At 42.0% G+C, this 16,355-nt stretch overlaps 1 protein-coding gene across 2 annotated transcripts in view; it reads right to left on the bottom strand.

Annotated features, from left to right (window-relative positions):
* Window positions 1-16,355, bottom strand: part of VAT1L (vesicle amine transport 1 like) — a 53,139-nt gene continuing 36,784 nt past the window's right edge. The window contains exons 8-9 of one of the 2 annotated variants that reach the window (XM_083752339.1): window positions 8,026-8,109; window positions 1-5,070 (exon numbers count right to left, since the gene is read on the bottom strand). In XM_083752339.1, coding sequence (XP_083608465.1) covers window positions 4,969-5,070; window positions 8,026-8,109 — 186 coding nt within the window. In that variant the 3' untranslated portion in view covers window positions 1-4,968. The remainder of the gene's footprint in view (window positions 5,071-8,025; window positions 8,110-16,355) is intronic. The other variant, XM_083752340.1, reaches the window with a different exon arrangement.

The raw sequence follows: 16,355 nt of genomic DNA, 5'->3' as shown, positions 1-16,355 counted from the left end.
TTAATGCTATGCTTAATATTTTATTCATATTTTCATGTAAACATCATTTGCTTGGTAGGCACAATATAACAAAAGCTCTAAAGCAACAAATAACAATTAAAACAAGTGTTCCGGTTCTCTTCCTTCAGGCTGATGGTAAAGAGAGGCCTTCACAGTTCCATTATCGAAATTGAGAAATAATTTGCTTTCACTGGGAGAAAATAACCAATTAATTAGAGAGAAATTGAAAGCGCCCCACTGACAGTGTTACAGTTTGGAGTTCAGTAATGATTCCGTTTCCCCAGTACCAGTAAAACACTGAGGAAATGCTAACTCCCTTTCTGCAGTCTCTTCTACTACCCAGAAGACAGAAGAGAAGTGATTCAACCATTTGTACTTAAAGAAATAGGGCCATGTCCTTCAGAGTAGTCCCATGAAAGCCAACGCTAAATTTGTGATTAGACATAGGTGTGAAGAACAAAAGGTGACATAGTCTTTGCAGACTTGTGTCACTTCAAAATGCATGTGGAGTAGTTATATATGTGGATACTCTCTCACAAGGAACACTAGCATATCATTTGAAGGCTAGACTCTACCTTACTTTCAAAATACAATGGTTTTTTTAAAAAAAAAATCTGTGAGGAGCAAACACACAGCTACATGCTCCCCCAATGTATTTGAAACGGGCCATCTCTCTAAATCTCTTTCTAAGCATTTGATTGGACAATTGAGATTGGGCATTGGGTGATTATGTGCACTGTTGTAGTGCCATCATATCCAGACAAGGAACATACAGTCTGAAATGGCCTTGCGCTCCCAGTCATCTCTCTAACAGATGGGAGTATGTATGGGGCTCATTTTCGAAGTGAGCAACAATGCAATGTTGGCATGGTAGGAGAATGCAGTTTTCTGAGAATTTCAATCCAGGAATGAGAGGGAGGGAGGGAGGGAGGGGGGGAGGGAGGGAGGGAGAGAGAGAGAGAGAACATGAATGAATGTCTCATGTGGTTTGCACCTGTTAGTGTACTTAAATCTTAAGTATCAGGATCAAATCCTGACTCTAGTGAAAATTGTGCAAATTAAGTGGAGGTCAATAAAGGTGGGATTTCAGTTTCAACCTAGTTATAGTAAATTTGCATGAACTGGACAGCTCTGATTAAACTTGACAGCAAAATGTTCTTTCAGTGCAATGTTCCAAAATAATATTTCCCAGGGATGGGAGGCCTCCTGGAGTGATTCCCACAATCAGATCTCAAAGCAAACAAAAGAGTTCCACCCACATCTTGCTTCCTGATGATACAAAAAGGCATAACACTACGGAACTGAGAATGAGATTGAACTATATGTGTGACTCATTAATGGAACACATTACACATGTGTATGTGTATCTCGCTGCACAATTTGCTCCTGGAAGCAGCCAGCATTTGTAAATGCCTATGATGCAATTGGTCCATTTTGAATTTGGCATGAATCCACAACCCTCATCAACAAAAGTAGATGCTTAGGAATACTGTACTACATATTGACCCCTACAAGTTGGACCCTATCAATGCATCTCTAAAGCAAAGCAACAATCCTGATCTGGTGCTGATTAGGCTCTTGGTTTTGTAGTGTCTTCAGTTTACACTCAGGAAAAATGTTTAATCTTCAGTATTGTTCGATGGAAATACTCTGAGGAGAATCACACCAAGAACAAATGTTGTTCAGCCTTAAACATGTGATGCCAAAAAGTATGTGGAGAGCAGGGCTCAGGGTTTCTAAATGCACTTTAAAAAACAACACACTTTAGACCCTTATATTAAACACATAAAGGTCAGGAGTAGACAGAGTAGGACCAGTGAGCAGCCCCCTTTATACTTTGTGCATGCTCAGGATAAATGCTTGATTATAACTTAGGTGTGAGTTCTTGTGAGTAATATTTGCCACACCTAGTTCAAAATGAAGTGAAAATTTGTGCAGCAAAAAGTAGGTGGCAGTAAGTCTTCTTAGATTTGCATCTGCAGTATTAAAGTTACTATGCTATGCAAACCTACCTGGGAGTAATCCCACTGGACATGGGACTCTCTTGTGAGAAAACATCCATGGATTGAGTAACACAGTCAATTCTGATTAAATCAACAATACAGTTGTACCTTGAAAGTCGAACAGAATCCGTTCCGAAAGTCCGTTCGACTTCAAAAACATTCAAAAACCAAAGCTCCTGCAGTCAATCGGAAGCTGTGGAAGCCCCGTCGGACGTTTGGCTTCCAAAAATAGTTCAGAAACCAGAACAGTCACTTACGGGGTTTGCATCGTTTGGGAACCAAAACATTCGGGAACTAAGCTGTTCGAAAACCAAGGTACTGGAGCTCATCTTATGAATGCTCCAATGCTGGTATACATTATAACTCTGCCTGCTGAAAAATCTTTTCAGGCCGTGATTGTGTCAGGATGGGTTGAGCCATAACCTAGACCCGTTCTGCAGCATTCAGAAGGTCAGTTCACCATGCGAAATCAACTTTAAATGTCAACTTGCATTTACTTTGGTATTATTATTTTTTTAAAAAGTATGATTTTTTTTCATGCTCCTGGTTTTTGTTGTTTTCACTTTGGTTCATCTGTAAAAGAAATGAACCACATCCTGGCTCAGCTCATTTCAACAGAGACAAGTACCCTTAAGCCTTAAGCAGACCTGCCCTTTCCCAAATAAAGTATTTAGAGAGATGTATCTGCCCACTCTTTTCGTTTTCCTGGCTAACCTAAAGAATGACCCAAATGTGTATGAAACACCTGGTCATTCATAACTATGGTTTATTGTGTGAATTGTCACATATGAGGAATTATTTGATTGAAATACTGCTCCATGGAATACAGTGGGACGTACATCTGAGTAAATGTGCATAGGATTGCTCTGTAAGTTAAATGTTGTTCTATCTCACACCCGCCCCTTCTAGCTCTACCTTACTTTTTAATTAAAAATGAATGGCTGCTTCTTTTAAATACCTCAGCTGCTGTCCCAGTGGCTATGACATTCCAAATGGCTTCATTTTGCTTGCACACCAACTGCAAAGTGCAGCCCAATATGGCACTTTTACTTCATATGAGGAATAGGATAAAGAGATATGCTGGAATTATGCTAAATTGTTCATACAAATCTGATTATTTCTTCTAACACTTAGACAATTATACTTCCAACCTCCCTCCTCCCCCCCCCCCCGCTGGGCCCTTTTTAAGCATTTCTCATCTTTATACAATTTTCTTCATATCGGTAGCTTTGTTGATTTAGAGTCAGGCTAAATGCTAGTAGGCTCAATATATAATGATTTACCACCCAAATCCAATTTTTATGTGAACGAAGGAGACAGTTATACACAGAACACAATGTGAGAAAATTAGAAAAATACCAGAATGAGAATCATTAAAATGACATACTGTGTTAATCCAAATCCATCTTTGTCACTGTGAGGAAAAAGGTTAGAAACTGATTTTTCTTTGCTGTCTTGGAAAAAATATGTTAAGTTTAACAGTTCAACTACACATTTAGGTGAGATGTTTTCTTTAATTAGTGTGATGTACAATACTAGAATTACATGGGTGTGAGTGAGCTGTGTCAATGCGGAAGGGCAGGCACTGGAGTCTAAGAAACCTCTCTCTTGGGGCCTGACACGGTTCTCAGTTAGATCAGTGTGTGGTGAAGTGCTTCAAACTGAGAGAAGAATTACTTAAATTAGGTCAGCTCTGTTTTGGTGCTTGGATGAAGGATTAATAAACATTTATCCCAATGTGATGTACAGAGATGGCTATCATTGACCAACCTTTAAAAATGCACTTTTGAATGATCAGGGAATTCTGTAGTTCTTTGTGGCAAAGGAACCTTTTAGAATTTGGGGAGAGGGGAACTGTCATGTATGTTTTTCTTTATAAGGCAATAAACTTAGATGGGCCAACATTAAATATATTTGTTGGCACCAGGACTGAATACTTTCCCCCCCAATTAATTAATGGGTTCTGTCCACTAATGTACAGTGCTTTTCTGTCATCTAGTCTATTTCCCTGTACACCAAACAATAAAGAACAAATGAGGTATTTTATTGTCTTGAGAGTTTAAGAAGGACTTGTTGGTTCAGAAGTATCATCAGGGGGTGGAATGGATAGTGAACTGTCCTGTCAGCAGCCTGCATTTGTGCTTCAAAATAAAAGTTCTCACTCTCCTCTAAAAGCTCCTCGCACAGGTAGGAGCATCAATAAATCCTTGGTGAAAATTCTAATTGACATATGAGTTGAAGGCAGTCTTGCCTCGTATAGATGGAGATGCTCGGGATCATTTGGTTAAAGGTTGAAATTTGGAGTGCAGAATGTGGGTGCTTTCTCCCACCTTGAACAACATAAGCTCTTGTATGAGTCTAATATGTGGGCCTATTTACATGGAGGCCCAATTCACAAAGCGCTCTCTCTCTTTTTAAAATCAAGCCTACTCAGCCTTCTCTCATAATGCCTAATATGCAGTGCTGAAAGGAGTACACATACCTGTTTTGTCCACCACAGAATTATCCTTAGGCAGGTGGGTGAGTGAGCTCACCCACTGAAATAAATGATTATAAATGTTTTTATAATCATTTCACTGGCCATTGGAATAGGTGAGGTTTAAGAAGAAGCCAACCAGAAATCACCCTTCTAAAACTGGCTTGAAAACTTGCCCTTTTGAAACCACAAAAGAAGACGTTCACATTTCAGTTTACTGTGGATGCGAATAAGGCTTCAGACAGGACCTCAACAGGCAAACTGGGTGCCATGTGATGGAATGTTAAAATACTGGACTGGGTGGGAATGGCACTTGAGTTTCAAAACATCAATGATCAACAGCTTATAGCTCAGCTGACTGCAGACAAAAAAAGAACAACACACACTGTACTAGAGCATTTGTTCACTGGTGCACAAAATGGACCTCCCAGTCATCTTCCCTTCTTTTGCTCTATCAATTCTTCCCGCTTTCATTCCCTCCACTCATAGCTATTGCTGGATGAATGGCATACGTTCTTTATTCTCATTGTCCCCCTCGTGGTCTTCTTCCTCTTCGCCAGCTTCACTGGTTTCTGTACTGTCATTGGCCATCTATGAACAAAACAAAGGAAACCAAGAGGTTGGATGGCCACCTGCCATGGATGTTTTGGTTGAGATTCCTGCTTGGCAGGGGCTGGTCCCTTCCCGTTTTACGATCCTATGATTCTATGCAATGCGTCAAGAAAAAATGCCAAGGAGAGCAGAGTTGGCCCACAAGGCAACATTTTTTAAAAATTAAAGGTTGCACACATACAATGTTAGCTCTACTCACAGTAGAGTTATTAAAATTGATGGACCAAAGTTAGTTATGCCTAAGTTCACAAAAAGTGATCTCAAAGCCATTAAAGAAAAAAGAATGCATGTTCACAAACAGAGATCTTGCAAATGTCCTGTGATACTGATTCTCCAGAGTGAACATAGAATCATAGAATCATAGAGTTGGAAGAGACCACAAGGGCCATAGAGTCCAACCCCCTGCCAAGCAGGAAACAAGCTTTTGCCAAGCTTTTGCCTCAAGGGACCAGAGTCAAAAGCATATCTTATGCATGTTTACTCAGAAGTAAGTTTCACTGAGTTCAATTCTATTGTATTCAAATACACGATCCCACTGTGAGGCGAAGAAAGGGTCACACTGGGAGGTGGCCCAAAGGACAGAAGTTATTCTTGTGTGCCCTGGGGGCAGGTGATTTGCATTTGCAGCTCACATTTCTTTTGGCTAGAATGATAAAGATTGACATCAGAACCAAGTTCACTGCTGACATTTAAGGCTGCACAACAAGCAGTGGTACCTTGGTTTACAAACTTAATCTGTTCCGGAAGTCCATTCTTAAACTGACCGTTCTTAACCCAAGGTGTGCTTTCCCTAATGAGGCCTCCCACCACCGGTGCCCTTTCACCGTTCGGCTTCCGTTCTTAGACTGAGGTAAAGTTCACAAACCAGGACACTACTTCCAGTTTTGTGGAGTTCATAAACCGAATAGTTCGTAAATAGGGCTGTTCTTAAACCGAGGTACCAGTGTACTGCAGTAAGGAGTACGGAGATCAGTGGCATCATGGACTGAGCAACTGTGATAAAAACTGCAAATGCAAACTGAGTTAAGAAAAGCAACAAGTCCCATCCCTAGTCATGTCCATGAATTTCAATTGTTTTGCTCTGAGTAAAATTTAAATTTGAATACAGCTCCAAATCCATATTATGTCAATAACTTTATTAGGCTAACTGATGTGCAGAAACTGCCTTATTGACAATTGGACCCACTATTGTTCTCATCTGCTCAATCCACCAGAGCCTGACTTCGCATGCAGGGGAAGTCCCTAACTCACCAAGGGTTTGAGGACATGTGTTATCACTTAATCACCAGTGGAGTTTGAAAGCAACAGCCTTCCAATGCTGTTTTGCCTTCAGCAACTGGTACTCAATGGCATACTATCTCTAAGCGTGGAGATAACTTCCATTATGGCTTGGGGCAACTTCAGATGACCTACTTTTAATGAGAATTCATCCTGATTTTCTGGCGCAAAACTGATGTGAAGATTAATTATATCCAGTCTTTACTGAGCATTCATTATTATATTTTTGCAGGATGTTAGTCATTCATCCATTGCAAGGTTTTAAATGTATTCTCTACATCACTTTCCAAACTGCAAAAAGTCGGATTCTTTTAACAAGTAGATTTGTTGTGCTAGGGAAACAGAGCACTTTAATCCATTTCAGATGCACAGACTGGATGTTCTGGCATACATTTGCATAACTCCCACAAAATACTGACAGTTTAGAGGCACCCTACAACTTATTTTTGGATCTATTTTCCTACATTAATTTGCCTAATCCTTTTTTAAAAGCCACCAAAGTCAGTGGCCATCACTACATCTTGCAGCAATAAGTTCTATAAATGAATTACACATTGTGTCCACATTATCTATTAAAAAGCAAGAGTTCAGATTGTTATGGAAAGCAAACTGTTCAGAAATTTAGTTCTTAGGCCATAAAAAGAAATGGAACCAGTGAATGAATTATGTGTAGAATCCTCCATCACTCTTTCACCACAATGAAATATGCCCTATATAGCAACCAAGAAAAAATGAGCAGGGCATTGATGAAAAGTAAAATACAGTCCCTTAGGAAAATACATGTAAAGTTTGCCAATAAATGCCCTTCATATACACAGTAGTCTCACCGGGTCTGTGTTGATGTAAAAATGTGTAGATTTCATGAACGTGATTAATTAAAGTGAAGGCTGTTTGCAAATGACTGTTCCTTTCTTGTTAATCCAGTGTAACTTTGCAATTCTACGTTCCCTGGGAGGATGTCCCAGGGTTATATAGATCATGAGATCTTCCACGCCAAGGACAGAGAAAGAATTCTGGCTTTGGAGTTGAAAGTATACTTGTTTTGTTTTTGTTTGTTGGTATGTTTTTATTGTTGCTTGTATTTGTGTTTATATGTGTTTATTGGAAACTTAATAAATATCATTTTTTTAAAAAAAGAATTCTGGCTTTGGAGAAGGAGATCAGATGTTGGATGACACTTCTCTGTAGCAGCAGAAACTTCTATGTCCCTTGTCCTGCTGATTGTCAGAGTGCTGATGCCAGTAAGACTGAAAAGGGGGCATGTAGGAGCAACAGTGTAGGGAAAGGAACTGATCCAACACTTCCCATTCTCCCAATACACCCCAAAGCCACAAAGAAACTTACGCGAGCTCTAATTTGCCTTCCATTTGGAACAATTGAAAGGACTTTGTTTTTTAAATAAGAACTCCCCTCCCAGAAATGGGTGGAGAAATGGATGCTGTCCAAACCTCTAAATGCATTGTTAAGAGATGACAAAACCTCATGGAACCAGGCACAGAATTGGTCAAGAGAGCATTCCACAAATAGGGAACCATGCCCATTTTGGGCAACACCTACTGCTGCAATGTGCCCCCCAGAGGGTTCAACAATAGCGAATGTGACCATCTGTCCAAAAAAGAAATTAGTCACCACTGCCTAAAACCTATTTTCACTTACCAATGGAGTTGGTGTTTTCTCCACATCCAAAATTAATTTTCCTATGTTGCCTCTGTCATGGATTCTTTGCATTGCTTCTTTCACCTATAAGGTAACAAATGCCCAAGTTACATCCCCTTTGTGATGCACATAAACAAACAAACAAACAAACAAAAAACAGTTCACCTTTGAATGCAAGCATATTTCATGATGCAAATACAAATGAACTCAAATCTTTAGCCCAATGAGAACATGTTGAAGTACCAAAAATTGGATGAGAAAGGTGTGCAGTACATTAGTGATAATAAAAATGAACCCATTCAACCAAGTGTTAAAAGAGAATATTGAATATTAAGACTGCAATCCTCAAATGTGAAATTGCTAATCTTATGATGAAAATACACAACTCCTTCCTAATATAAGTCTCTGTTTCTGAGGGCCATAAAACTCTTTTTTAAAAAAGAGATCCAGTAGGGATCTGGGAAATTACAGACTGGTTAGCTTAATGTATGTTCTGGGGAAATTGGTGGAAAGTATGATTTAAGATAGATTTAAGATAGAATTACCAAGCATATAGAACAAGTCTCGCTGAAGCGAAAGCAGCATGTGTACTGTGTACTTAAGAATAACAAAAAGCTTTTGAAAAGTACCTCACTAAATTTATTTTAGTTATTTCTTAAACTTATTAGTTGCTTGTCACCTGAAGGTCTCCAAGCGACTTACAGCACAGAAAAAGATACAATACAAAATATCATAAACTTAAACATGGTTTGTGTCTCGAGGGCCTCAGGACACGCCCCCGTAAAAGAATTCACACAGATACATATTTAAGATTAAGGTTGCTGGGCAAAATTTAGGCCACAACTTTATTGAATTACACAAAGTGAGCAGTATTGGCTTAGGCATTGACGAACTATAACTGACTCCTGCCCGCCTGGCAGGGAGTCTAGAAGGTAACCCAACAAGGGAGCTACATCGATGTAGATCAACGAAAGCTCGCCCCAATGTTCCCATGGTCCTGGCATGGCCCTAGCCCCTCAAGTGGACTTCGGACGAGATCCTGGACCCCTGGATTCCTTTAATGGAATACCCTTTTTCATGGAGGGGCAGGTAATGGCCGCACCTCCCCTCCCACATCCCCCATAAAGTCAATGCCTAACCGCCAAACCTTACAAAGTTGTGACAATTGCTGGGAGGTAGGCGAAAACCAAATGGCCAGTGCCAATTTGCCAAGTGGAGAAATTCCTACCAAGCCCCTGCCGCAAAACAGGCGACCAACCAAAGTCCCAAGCAAGGCCAGGCCACCGACGCAGAAGAGGGCGGGAGGGTGGGTCTTCGGCGGTGGGAAGCAACTGAGCATGGCGTGTCCCGCTGCCGATTTATATCCCTCACGTTCGCGCCAAGCGTGGCGCGATTGCAGGACCAATAGAAGAAAGAGCCGGGCATAGAGGGGTCCTTCAAGTCCTGCACAAAAGCAGGACCCTTCCTTAAGAGGATCCCAATTGCTAAAACAAGCCACCTTCCTAACCCATGGTTTGAAGTTTGCTTGTTTCAAACAAACCAGTGTTAAGATTAACCACAGTTTGTTGGGTACAAATAATGTAAGATGTGGTAAATGGAAACTGGAAGTAAAAAAAATTATTCTTGCAGCTACACCAGGAATGGTGTGTACAAGTCTCTATCATTCTCCTCACACTAAACTGTGGTGTAGCTGCTACACCACATCCTCACTGGACCACTAATACTTTCGCAAGGGATCCTTGCCAAGCACTTATTTTGCAAGCTTTTTGACAGCAAATAAAGCCATTTAGAATTTCTTAGCAAACTACAAGGGTTTGCTGTACCAAAGCTGGAAATAGTTCCAGATCTGAATGACTGAGCAAGCATGTTAGACTGCTAGGTGAGACTTATCACCCAAATCCTGGATCTATTTCTTTGCCAAAAGAAAAAAGAAAAGTAATGGACTACTCACAAATATGTGGTTTTGGGCTGGCAGCCAAAAAATGGTGATTAAAGTAGTTGCTGCATGCCCATATCTCATGCTCAGTGGAAGGAAATAAGCTTCCCTTGCATTTTTCTCTCATACACAGTATCAGGTTTAACCCTCTGGGGGAAAGCTCAAGGTGTGCTTATAGGCAAATTCTCCATAATTTGAGCAACAGATGCTAGGAAAGAAAACAATATGATTCCAATTCTATGCATAGATGGAGCTGTATCAGATTTCTAGGGGACAGAAAAATAGTTTTGTTGTAGAGAGCAGCAAAAGAATTAGCCAAGTTTAAAGACCTACTTTTGGATATGTCCAGTATTCTTTCTCTGTGTCTCTATTTTGAAAAAGCAGTGTAATCTACAAGTGTTCATTGTGGTTACTTTACTCCAGGGGAAGTCCAGCTGTTTTTGGACAGAAAATCTAATCATTGAAGGGCACCATGTTGACTCCCCCTGCTTTTCTCTTGACTGTGAGCAACATATATGCCAAATAAAAATACTGAAAAGGCATGAAAATATTTGGTGCAAAGCATTGCTGTCCCCTCTGCTGTGCAGGCTCTTTGCTCTTCCTTCAGTAACATTTATTTATTTAATTTATTATTATTACTATTTCTTTACATAACTTAAAATTGCAAGGAACCTGTCCTCTTTTACAACAGACCACCTTACTTAAGGGCTACAGCTCAGTAGAAGAGAAGCTGGTTTGTATGCCAAAGGCCCCAATTTCAAACCCTGGCACATCCGTGTAGGGCTGGGGGTTGCAGGCATATGCCTGCCCCCCTTCCTGCTTTTAGACCCTGTGAACACAATACCAGTTTCCAAAAAGGTCTGTTAGCTATTTTTAACCACTTTTAGGTTTGTTTGTTTTTTACAATCAAACCATGTATATCTTTATTGCATTTATATCCCGCTTTTTTCTTCCAAGAACATGGTTTCTCCCCTCCTCATTTAATCCTCATAACAACCCTGTGATGTCACTTTGGCTGAGAGGCAGTGACTGGCCCAAGGTCACCAAGTGAGCTTCAAGGCCAATATAATAATAATAATAATAATAATAATAATAATAATAATAATAATAATTTATTATTTTTACCCCGCCCATCTGGCTGGGCCTCCCCAGCCACTCTGGGCGGCTTCCATAAAAACCAAAAATACAGTAAAATCACACGTTAAAAACTTCCCTGAACAGGGCTGCCTTAAGATGTCTTCTGAATGTCAGGTAGTTGTTTATTGCTTTGACATCTGCTGGAAGGGCGTTCCACAGGGCGGGCGCCACTACCGAGAAGGCCCTCTGCCTGGTTCCCTGTAGCTTTGCTTCTCGCAATGAGGGAACCGCCAGAAGGCCCTCGGCGCTGGACCTCAGCGTCCGGGCAGAATGATGGGGGTGGAGATGCTCCTTCAGGTATACTGGACCGAGGCCGTTTAGGGCTTTAAAGGTCAGCACCAACACTTTGAATTGTGCTGGGAAACATACTGGGAGCCAATGTAGGTCTTTCAAGACCGGTGTTATATGGTCTCGGCGGCCGCTCCCAGTCACTAGTCTAGCTGCCGCATTCTGGATTAGTTGTAGTTTCCGAGTCACCTTCAAAGGTAGCCCCACGTAGAGTGCATTGCAGTAGTCCAAGCGGGAGATAACCAGAGCATGCACCACTCTGGCGAGACAGTCCGCAGGCAGATAGGGTCTCAGCCTACGTACCAGATGGAGCTGGTAAACAGCTGCCCTGGACACAGATTTGACCTGTGCCTCCATGGACAGCTGTGAGTCCAAAATGACTCCCAGGCTGCGCACCTGGTCCTTCAGGGGCACAGTTACCCCATTCAGGACCAGGGAATCCTCCACACCTGCCCGCCTCCTGTCCCCCAGAAACAGTACTTCTGTCTTGTCAGGATTCAACCTCAATCTGTTAGCCGCCATCCATCCTCCAACCGCCTCCAGACACTGTGGGGCCAAGTGGGGATAAGTGGACCAGAAGGAACAAATCAGCATTGAGTTAAGCAATGAAGGTGCCAGTAAAATGAAGCTGGTCTGGACTCAAGAACAGAAAGCAGCTTGGGGAATCCTTCCAGTCCAACCCTTTCCTTTCCCCCAGTGTACTTTGCCACCTCTATTGCTCAGCTGAATAAAGACTGCTGAGACTCCCATCCACCATTTCCAATCTTCAGGCTCATTTGGAATTTCTCTAAAAGCACGAAGTCATTAGTGTCTAAATGAAACAATTTACCAGCCCCCATATGCACCGAGTAAATGTTTAAGGAGTTCTGACTCAAGTGGGATACAATAACACTTAATTGCCTTGTGTTTCATTTCTCAGTTTGCAAAGTACTGCCCTCTCAGGACTGGTTCACGTGCCACATTACAATTGGAGGCATTACCTGCATTTCTTACAGCTGGTTTATATGCTGCATATAGAAGTGGGAAAAGGGAAGAGCAGTTTGTGAAGTTTCTGTCCATAATACCATTGCACTAAGGATGTGGATCCACAGAGGAAGCATTCAATCCTCAGCATCTGCAGGTAGAGCTGGGAACATCACCTCTCTGAAATCACGGATTGCCATTGCCAGTGAGTGTAGACCACAGATGGGGAACATGTGGCCCTTCAAATGTTGGTAGGTCCCAACTCCCATCAGACCCAGGCAGCATGCTAATGGCCAAGGATGATGGGAGTTGCAGTCCAACAACACAACAACATCTAGAGGGCCAAAGTTCCCCCACCTCTGGTGTAGACACTACTGAGCTAGATGGGCCAGTAATCTGACTCAATATAGAGCAGCTTCCATTGTTGCTAGGTATTTTGGGCTGCCTAAGGATTATAAGGGGCCTTTCTAGGTCCCAGTTGTACTGGGATTCTCTGTGGGGCCCTTGCCTCTTCTTCATAATAGATCTACATAGGGGTCTTTGTCAGGCTGTATTCTGACCATGAGTTAGATCAAGGCCATAATATAGAGGTGGTAAGAGTTGCCAATCTTTTCCATGGTCCCCCATCCATCTGCTCATCTGGGAAGTCTTGTTATTAGTCATCAAGGGGGAAAGATACAGGCTGCAAGATACAGGGGGAAAGATATTATGTCTGCATGCCTTCTGCTTTGCAGCTCACTGACTGTAACTGGATGAATGCCCTCTACCAACGCTTGGTCAGATAGCTCCCTGCCTCTGTAGCTGCTTTTTAGTAAACACAAGCATTCGTGCATGGTCTGACAGATCTTCAGAAGCGTATGGAAAGAGACTCATAGTCAAATGTAGCAGAAAACACAGCCACAACACCGAATGAATCATTACTGCATCACAACATGCCAAAGGGAAGAAAGAAGCATTTCACCCACACTGGTGGATAACATGGTAGTCTCACATATAATGTAACATCTGGTCATTAGGCCCTGTTCCAGCAATACTGGTTGCTTTCATATCTCCAGAGCTGCTTGCATTTTAAAACCAACGCTGACACCTGTGTTTAATGCAACATTATCTACTGTGCTGTTTAAAATTTTCTCCACCTAAGTTAAGGAGACTATTGTATTCTGCAGACATGGAGATACGGACCTCCTTTTCTTGCTCTGCTGGATCTAAGAAATGTGCACTGTAGGGAATTCTCCTACTCCTGATGAATTGCTGCATAATAATCAATGACTATTTGGCTTCTGTGTGAGCAGAAAATGCAGAACCTGGTATAAGAGAGTGGGTACTATTTACTGCATTTTTATTCCACAGTTTCCCTAACTTTTATTACAACCACTGCTAACTTTTATCTTTGCAGTCACCCTATGTAGTACTTTTGGCAGAGATAGGGTGACTGAACCCAAAGTCACCCAGTAAGCTTTGTGGAAATCTGAACCCAGCCTAGACTGACACTAACCACTGCACCACCTACCTGTCTGGTGGCAGTGTAGCAGCAAAGAGTATGAGCTATTTGCCACAATCACACTAGGTAAGCCCCTATCCCTCAGCCTCCATCTCTGCAGTTGTTGGAGATAACCCAGTACTATTTATTTACTTATTGCTTTTGTACCCTGCTTTTTAGCCAAAAAGACTCCCAAAGAGTCTTACATACCATAAGTTAAAACAAGAGAGTTCCTGCCTGTCTAAACTACATGACCCACAAGAAAAAAGGCTGGAGGAAAGAGGGGGAAAAGCAAGCACTCTTCTGGTCCTGCCTGGGAGCATCCAGCTTCCTGCTTCTTCTCCTGCCTTTTCTCACCCACATACCTTTGCTGCTGGTCTATCATTAGCAACAGGGGAATGGAGAAAGGGAAAGAGAGGTCTTCATTCTCTCCTCCCTTCTCTGACATCTGTTTCATGATCTTTGCTGCTCCAGCTCCACCACCCTCTACCATCTGAAGGATTCCTATTTCTTCAAAAGGCTCTGATTTTACTCCTTTGCTATTGCATGCTTGGAACTGCCTCCTTCCTTCACATCCCTCTTCAAAACCCACAAAGCCTTTGCACAATCGCCCATCTCTCATGCCTTATTGTGATCCAGCCAGTGGAGAAGCCTAAGCATGGGCAACTGAGGGTGCTTCCAGACTGAGGGCATTGTTTTGGGTGCGGCAAATCCAGGTTGCTATCAATGATAGTGGATTGGGAGTTCATGTGCAATAAACTTGCTTCCCCAAATGATGGGACTTTGTGTGATAAGGAAAGTGATGGGAGAATGCATTGAAAAGTGTAGGATACTGCTCATTTTGATGCAATGACATCTAACCTTCCTGCAACAAAATCAGAATGAATGCTCAATAGATGGGTTGAAACAAATACATATTGCTTCCTTATTTACCCCTGCCTTCTTTTTCATATTGTTTTTCCCATACCAATTCTTAGACAGTGGCAAGGAGCTGCTTTCTTGAGCTCTGAAGTACTGTGGTGATGGCACTAAACAAACAAACACACACACACACACTGCTAATTTCTCAGTGTTCCTTGCCCCTCACCTCTGCAATGGTTTTCCCAGCGCTTCTTGCCCCTGGCATGCTCCACAACTGTATGTAAAGCATCACAGAGGACATTTCTAAATGGAGTTTCACATATTCCTAGGTCAAACCCTTGTCGTGTTTAATACACCCCAACTGGATAGTAGCAGTATCCTCCAGTCCCTAGCTCACACTGTTTCTGTTATAGAACCTTGATGGATTGTGTGTAGCTTGTTCTACTAATACAAGTTGAGCATCATTGGAGGACAGATTTAAGCCACTGGTCAGTTACACTGCAAAAAGATAAATTCCCCATCTCTAATTAATTCCTTTCCCCATCTGCCTTGCCCCGGTGCCGCTAAGGAACAAGCAGCTAAATCACGTTGTGACGAATCACAGGGATGAGATCTCCATGGTTACAGGTCATGTGGTCTACAAATACAAGCTTTTAGCGTCAGAGTTACTTTGGCAACACAAATGGCAGAGGTAACTGATGCAGATCTTGCCCAGATTTATGACAGGATAAATCCAGACAAAAATGTGTCTATTTTGCATTCAGAGGTGCACTGTCAGTCACCATAGGGTGTATTTGCGGCTCCTATGCATTCACTGAACACACATAGGAGAGTGGGATCACTAACCACCATTCCCCCCTGTCTCTGGTGACTGCACATTGGGTGCATATAAAGGGGGGCTCTGCATGTAAAGGTGCTCCAGGCAAGGGTGGGAAGGTATGTAGCTCAGTGGTAGTGCACCTACTTGCATGTGGAAGGTCGCAGGTTCAATGCCAGGCATCTCCAGGTATGACATATTTTAGTACGGATAGCTCTTAAGCAACACTTTCAATATTGTAACCTTTCAGTGGAGCCATCACCCCTAATGGTTTTCATTATCACTGTTGATTTTTCTGGTTTATCAGAGCTACAATGTTAACTTAGTAAAATATAGGTGCTTAGGGCATTCCTCGGTCCAGATGAGGGGCATGATGGTTTAGAGTTTAAAATAAATAAATCACAAACACTTGATGTCACAAGGAACTGCATAGAATGTTTAAAAGGCCAAGGGCCCTGTTGCAGGCTTGCAACCTAAAGGAAAGTGTGAGAAGTGACTCTGTAGTGATGACCACTGACTTGGAAGGCTTTGAGAGAGGATTAGATAAATTCATTGATGATAAGGCTATTAGTGGCTACGTTCTGCCTCCACAGTAAGAGGAAGTATGTCTCTGCATACCTTCTGAGAATTGCAAACAGGGAGAGCATTGCTGCATGCAAGTCCTGCTTGTGGACTTCTCATAAGCATCTGATTGGCCACTGGATGACAGAGTGCTGAACTAGAATGCATTTATACGCATGCATAGTAAAGTAAAGGTGCCCCTACCCTTTACTAAGGACCAGATTAGTCCTTCATGTGAATGCCACATTAAACATGGGTAGGGAACCTCATCTTGGGTTCAAATGCAA

The sequence above is a fragment of the Podarcis gaigeae genome, assembly GCF_964106915.1.
Source record: "Podarcis gaigeae genome assembly, chromosome: 8".
Classification (NCBI taxonomy): domain Eukaryota; kingdom Metazoa; phylum Chordata; class Lepidosauria; order Squamata; family Lacertidae; genus Podarcis; species Podarcis gaigeae.
Note: the sequence above shows the minus strand (reverse complement) of the source record. Positions and strands in the feature narration are given on the sequence as shown.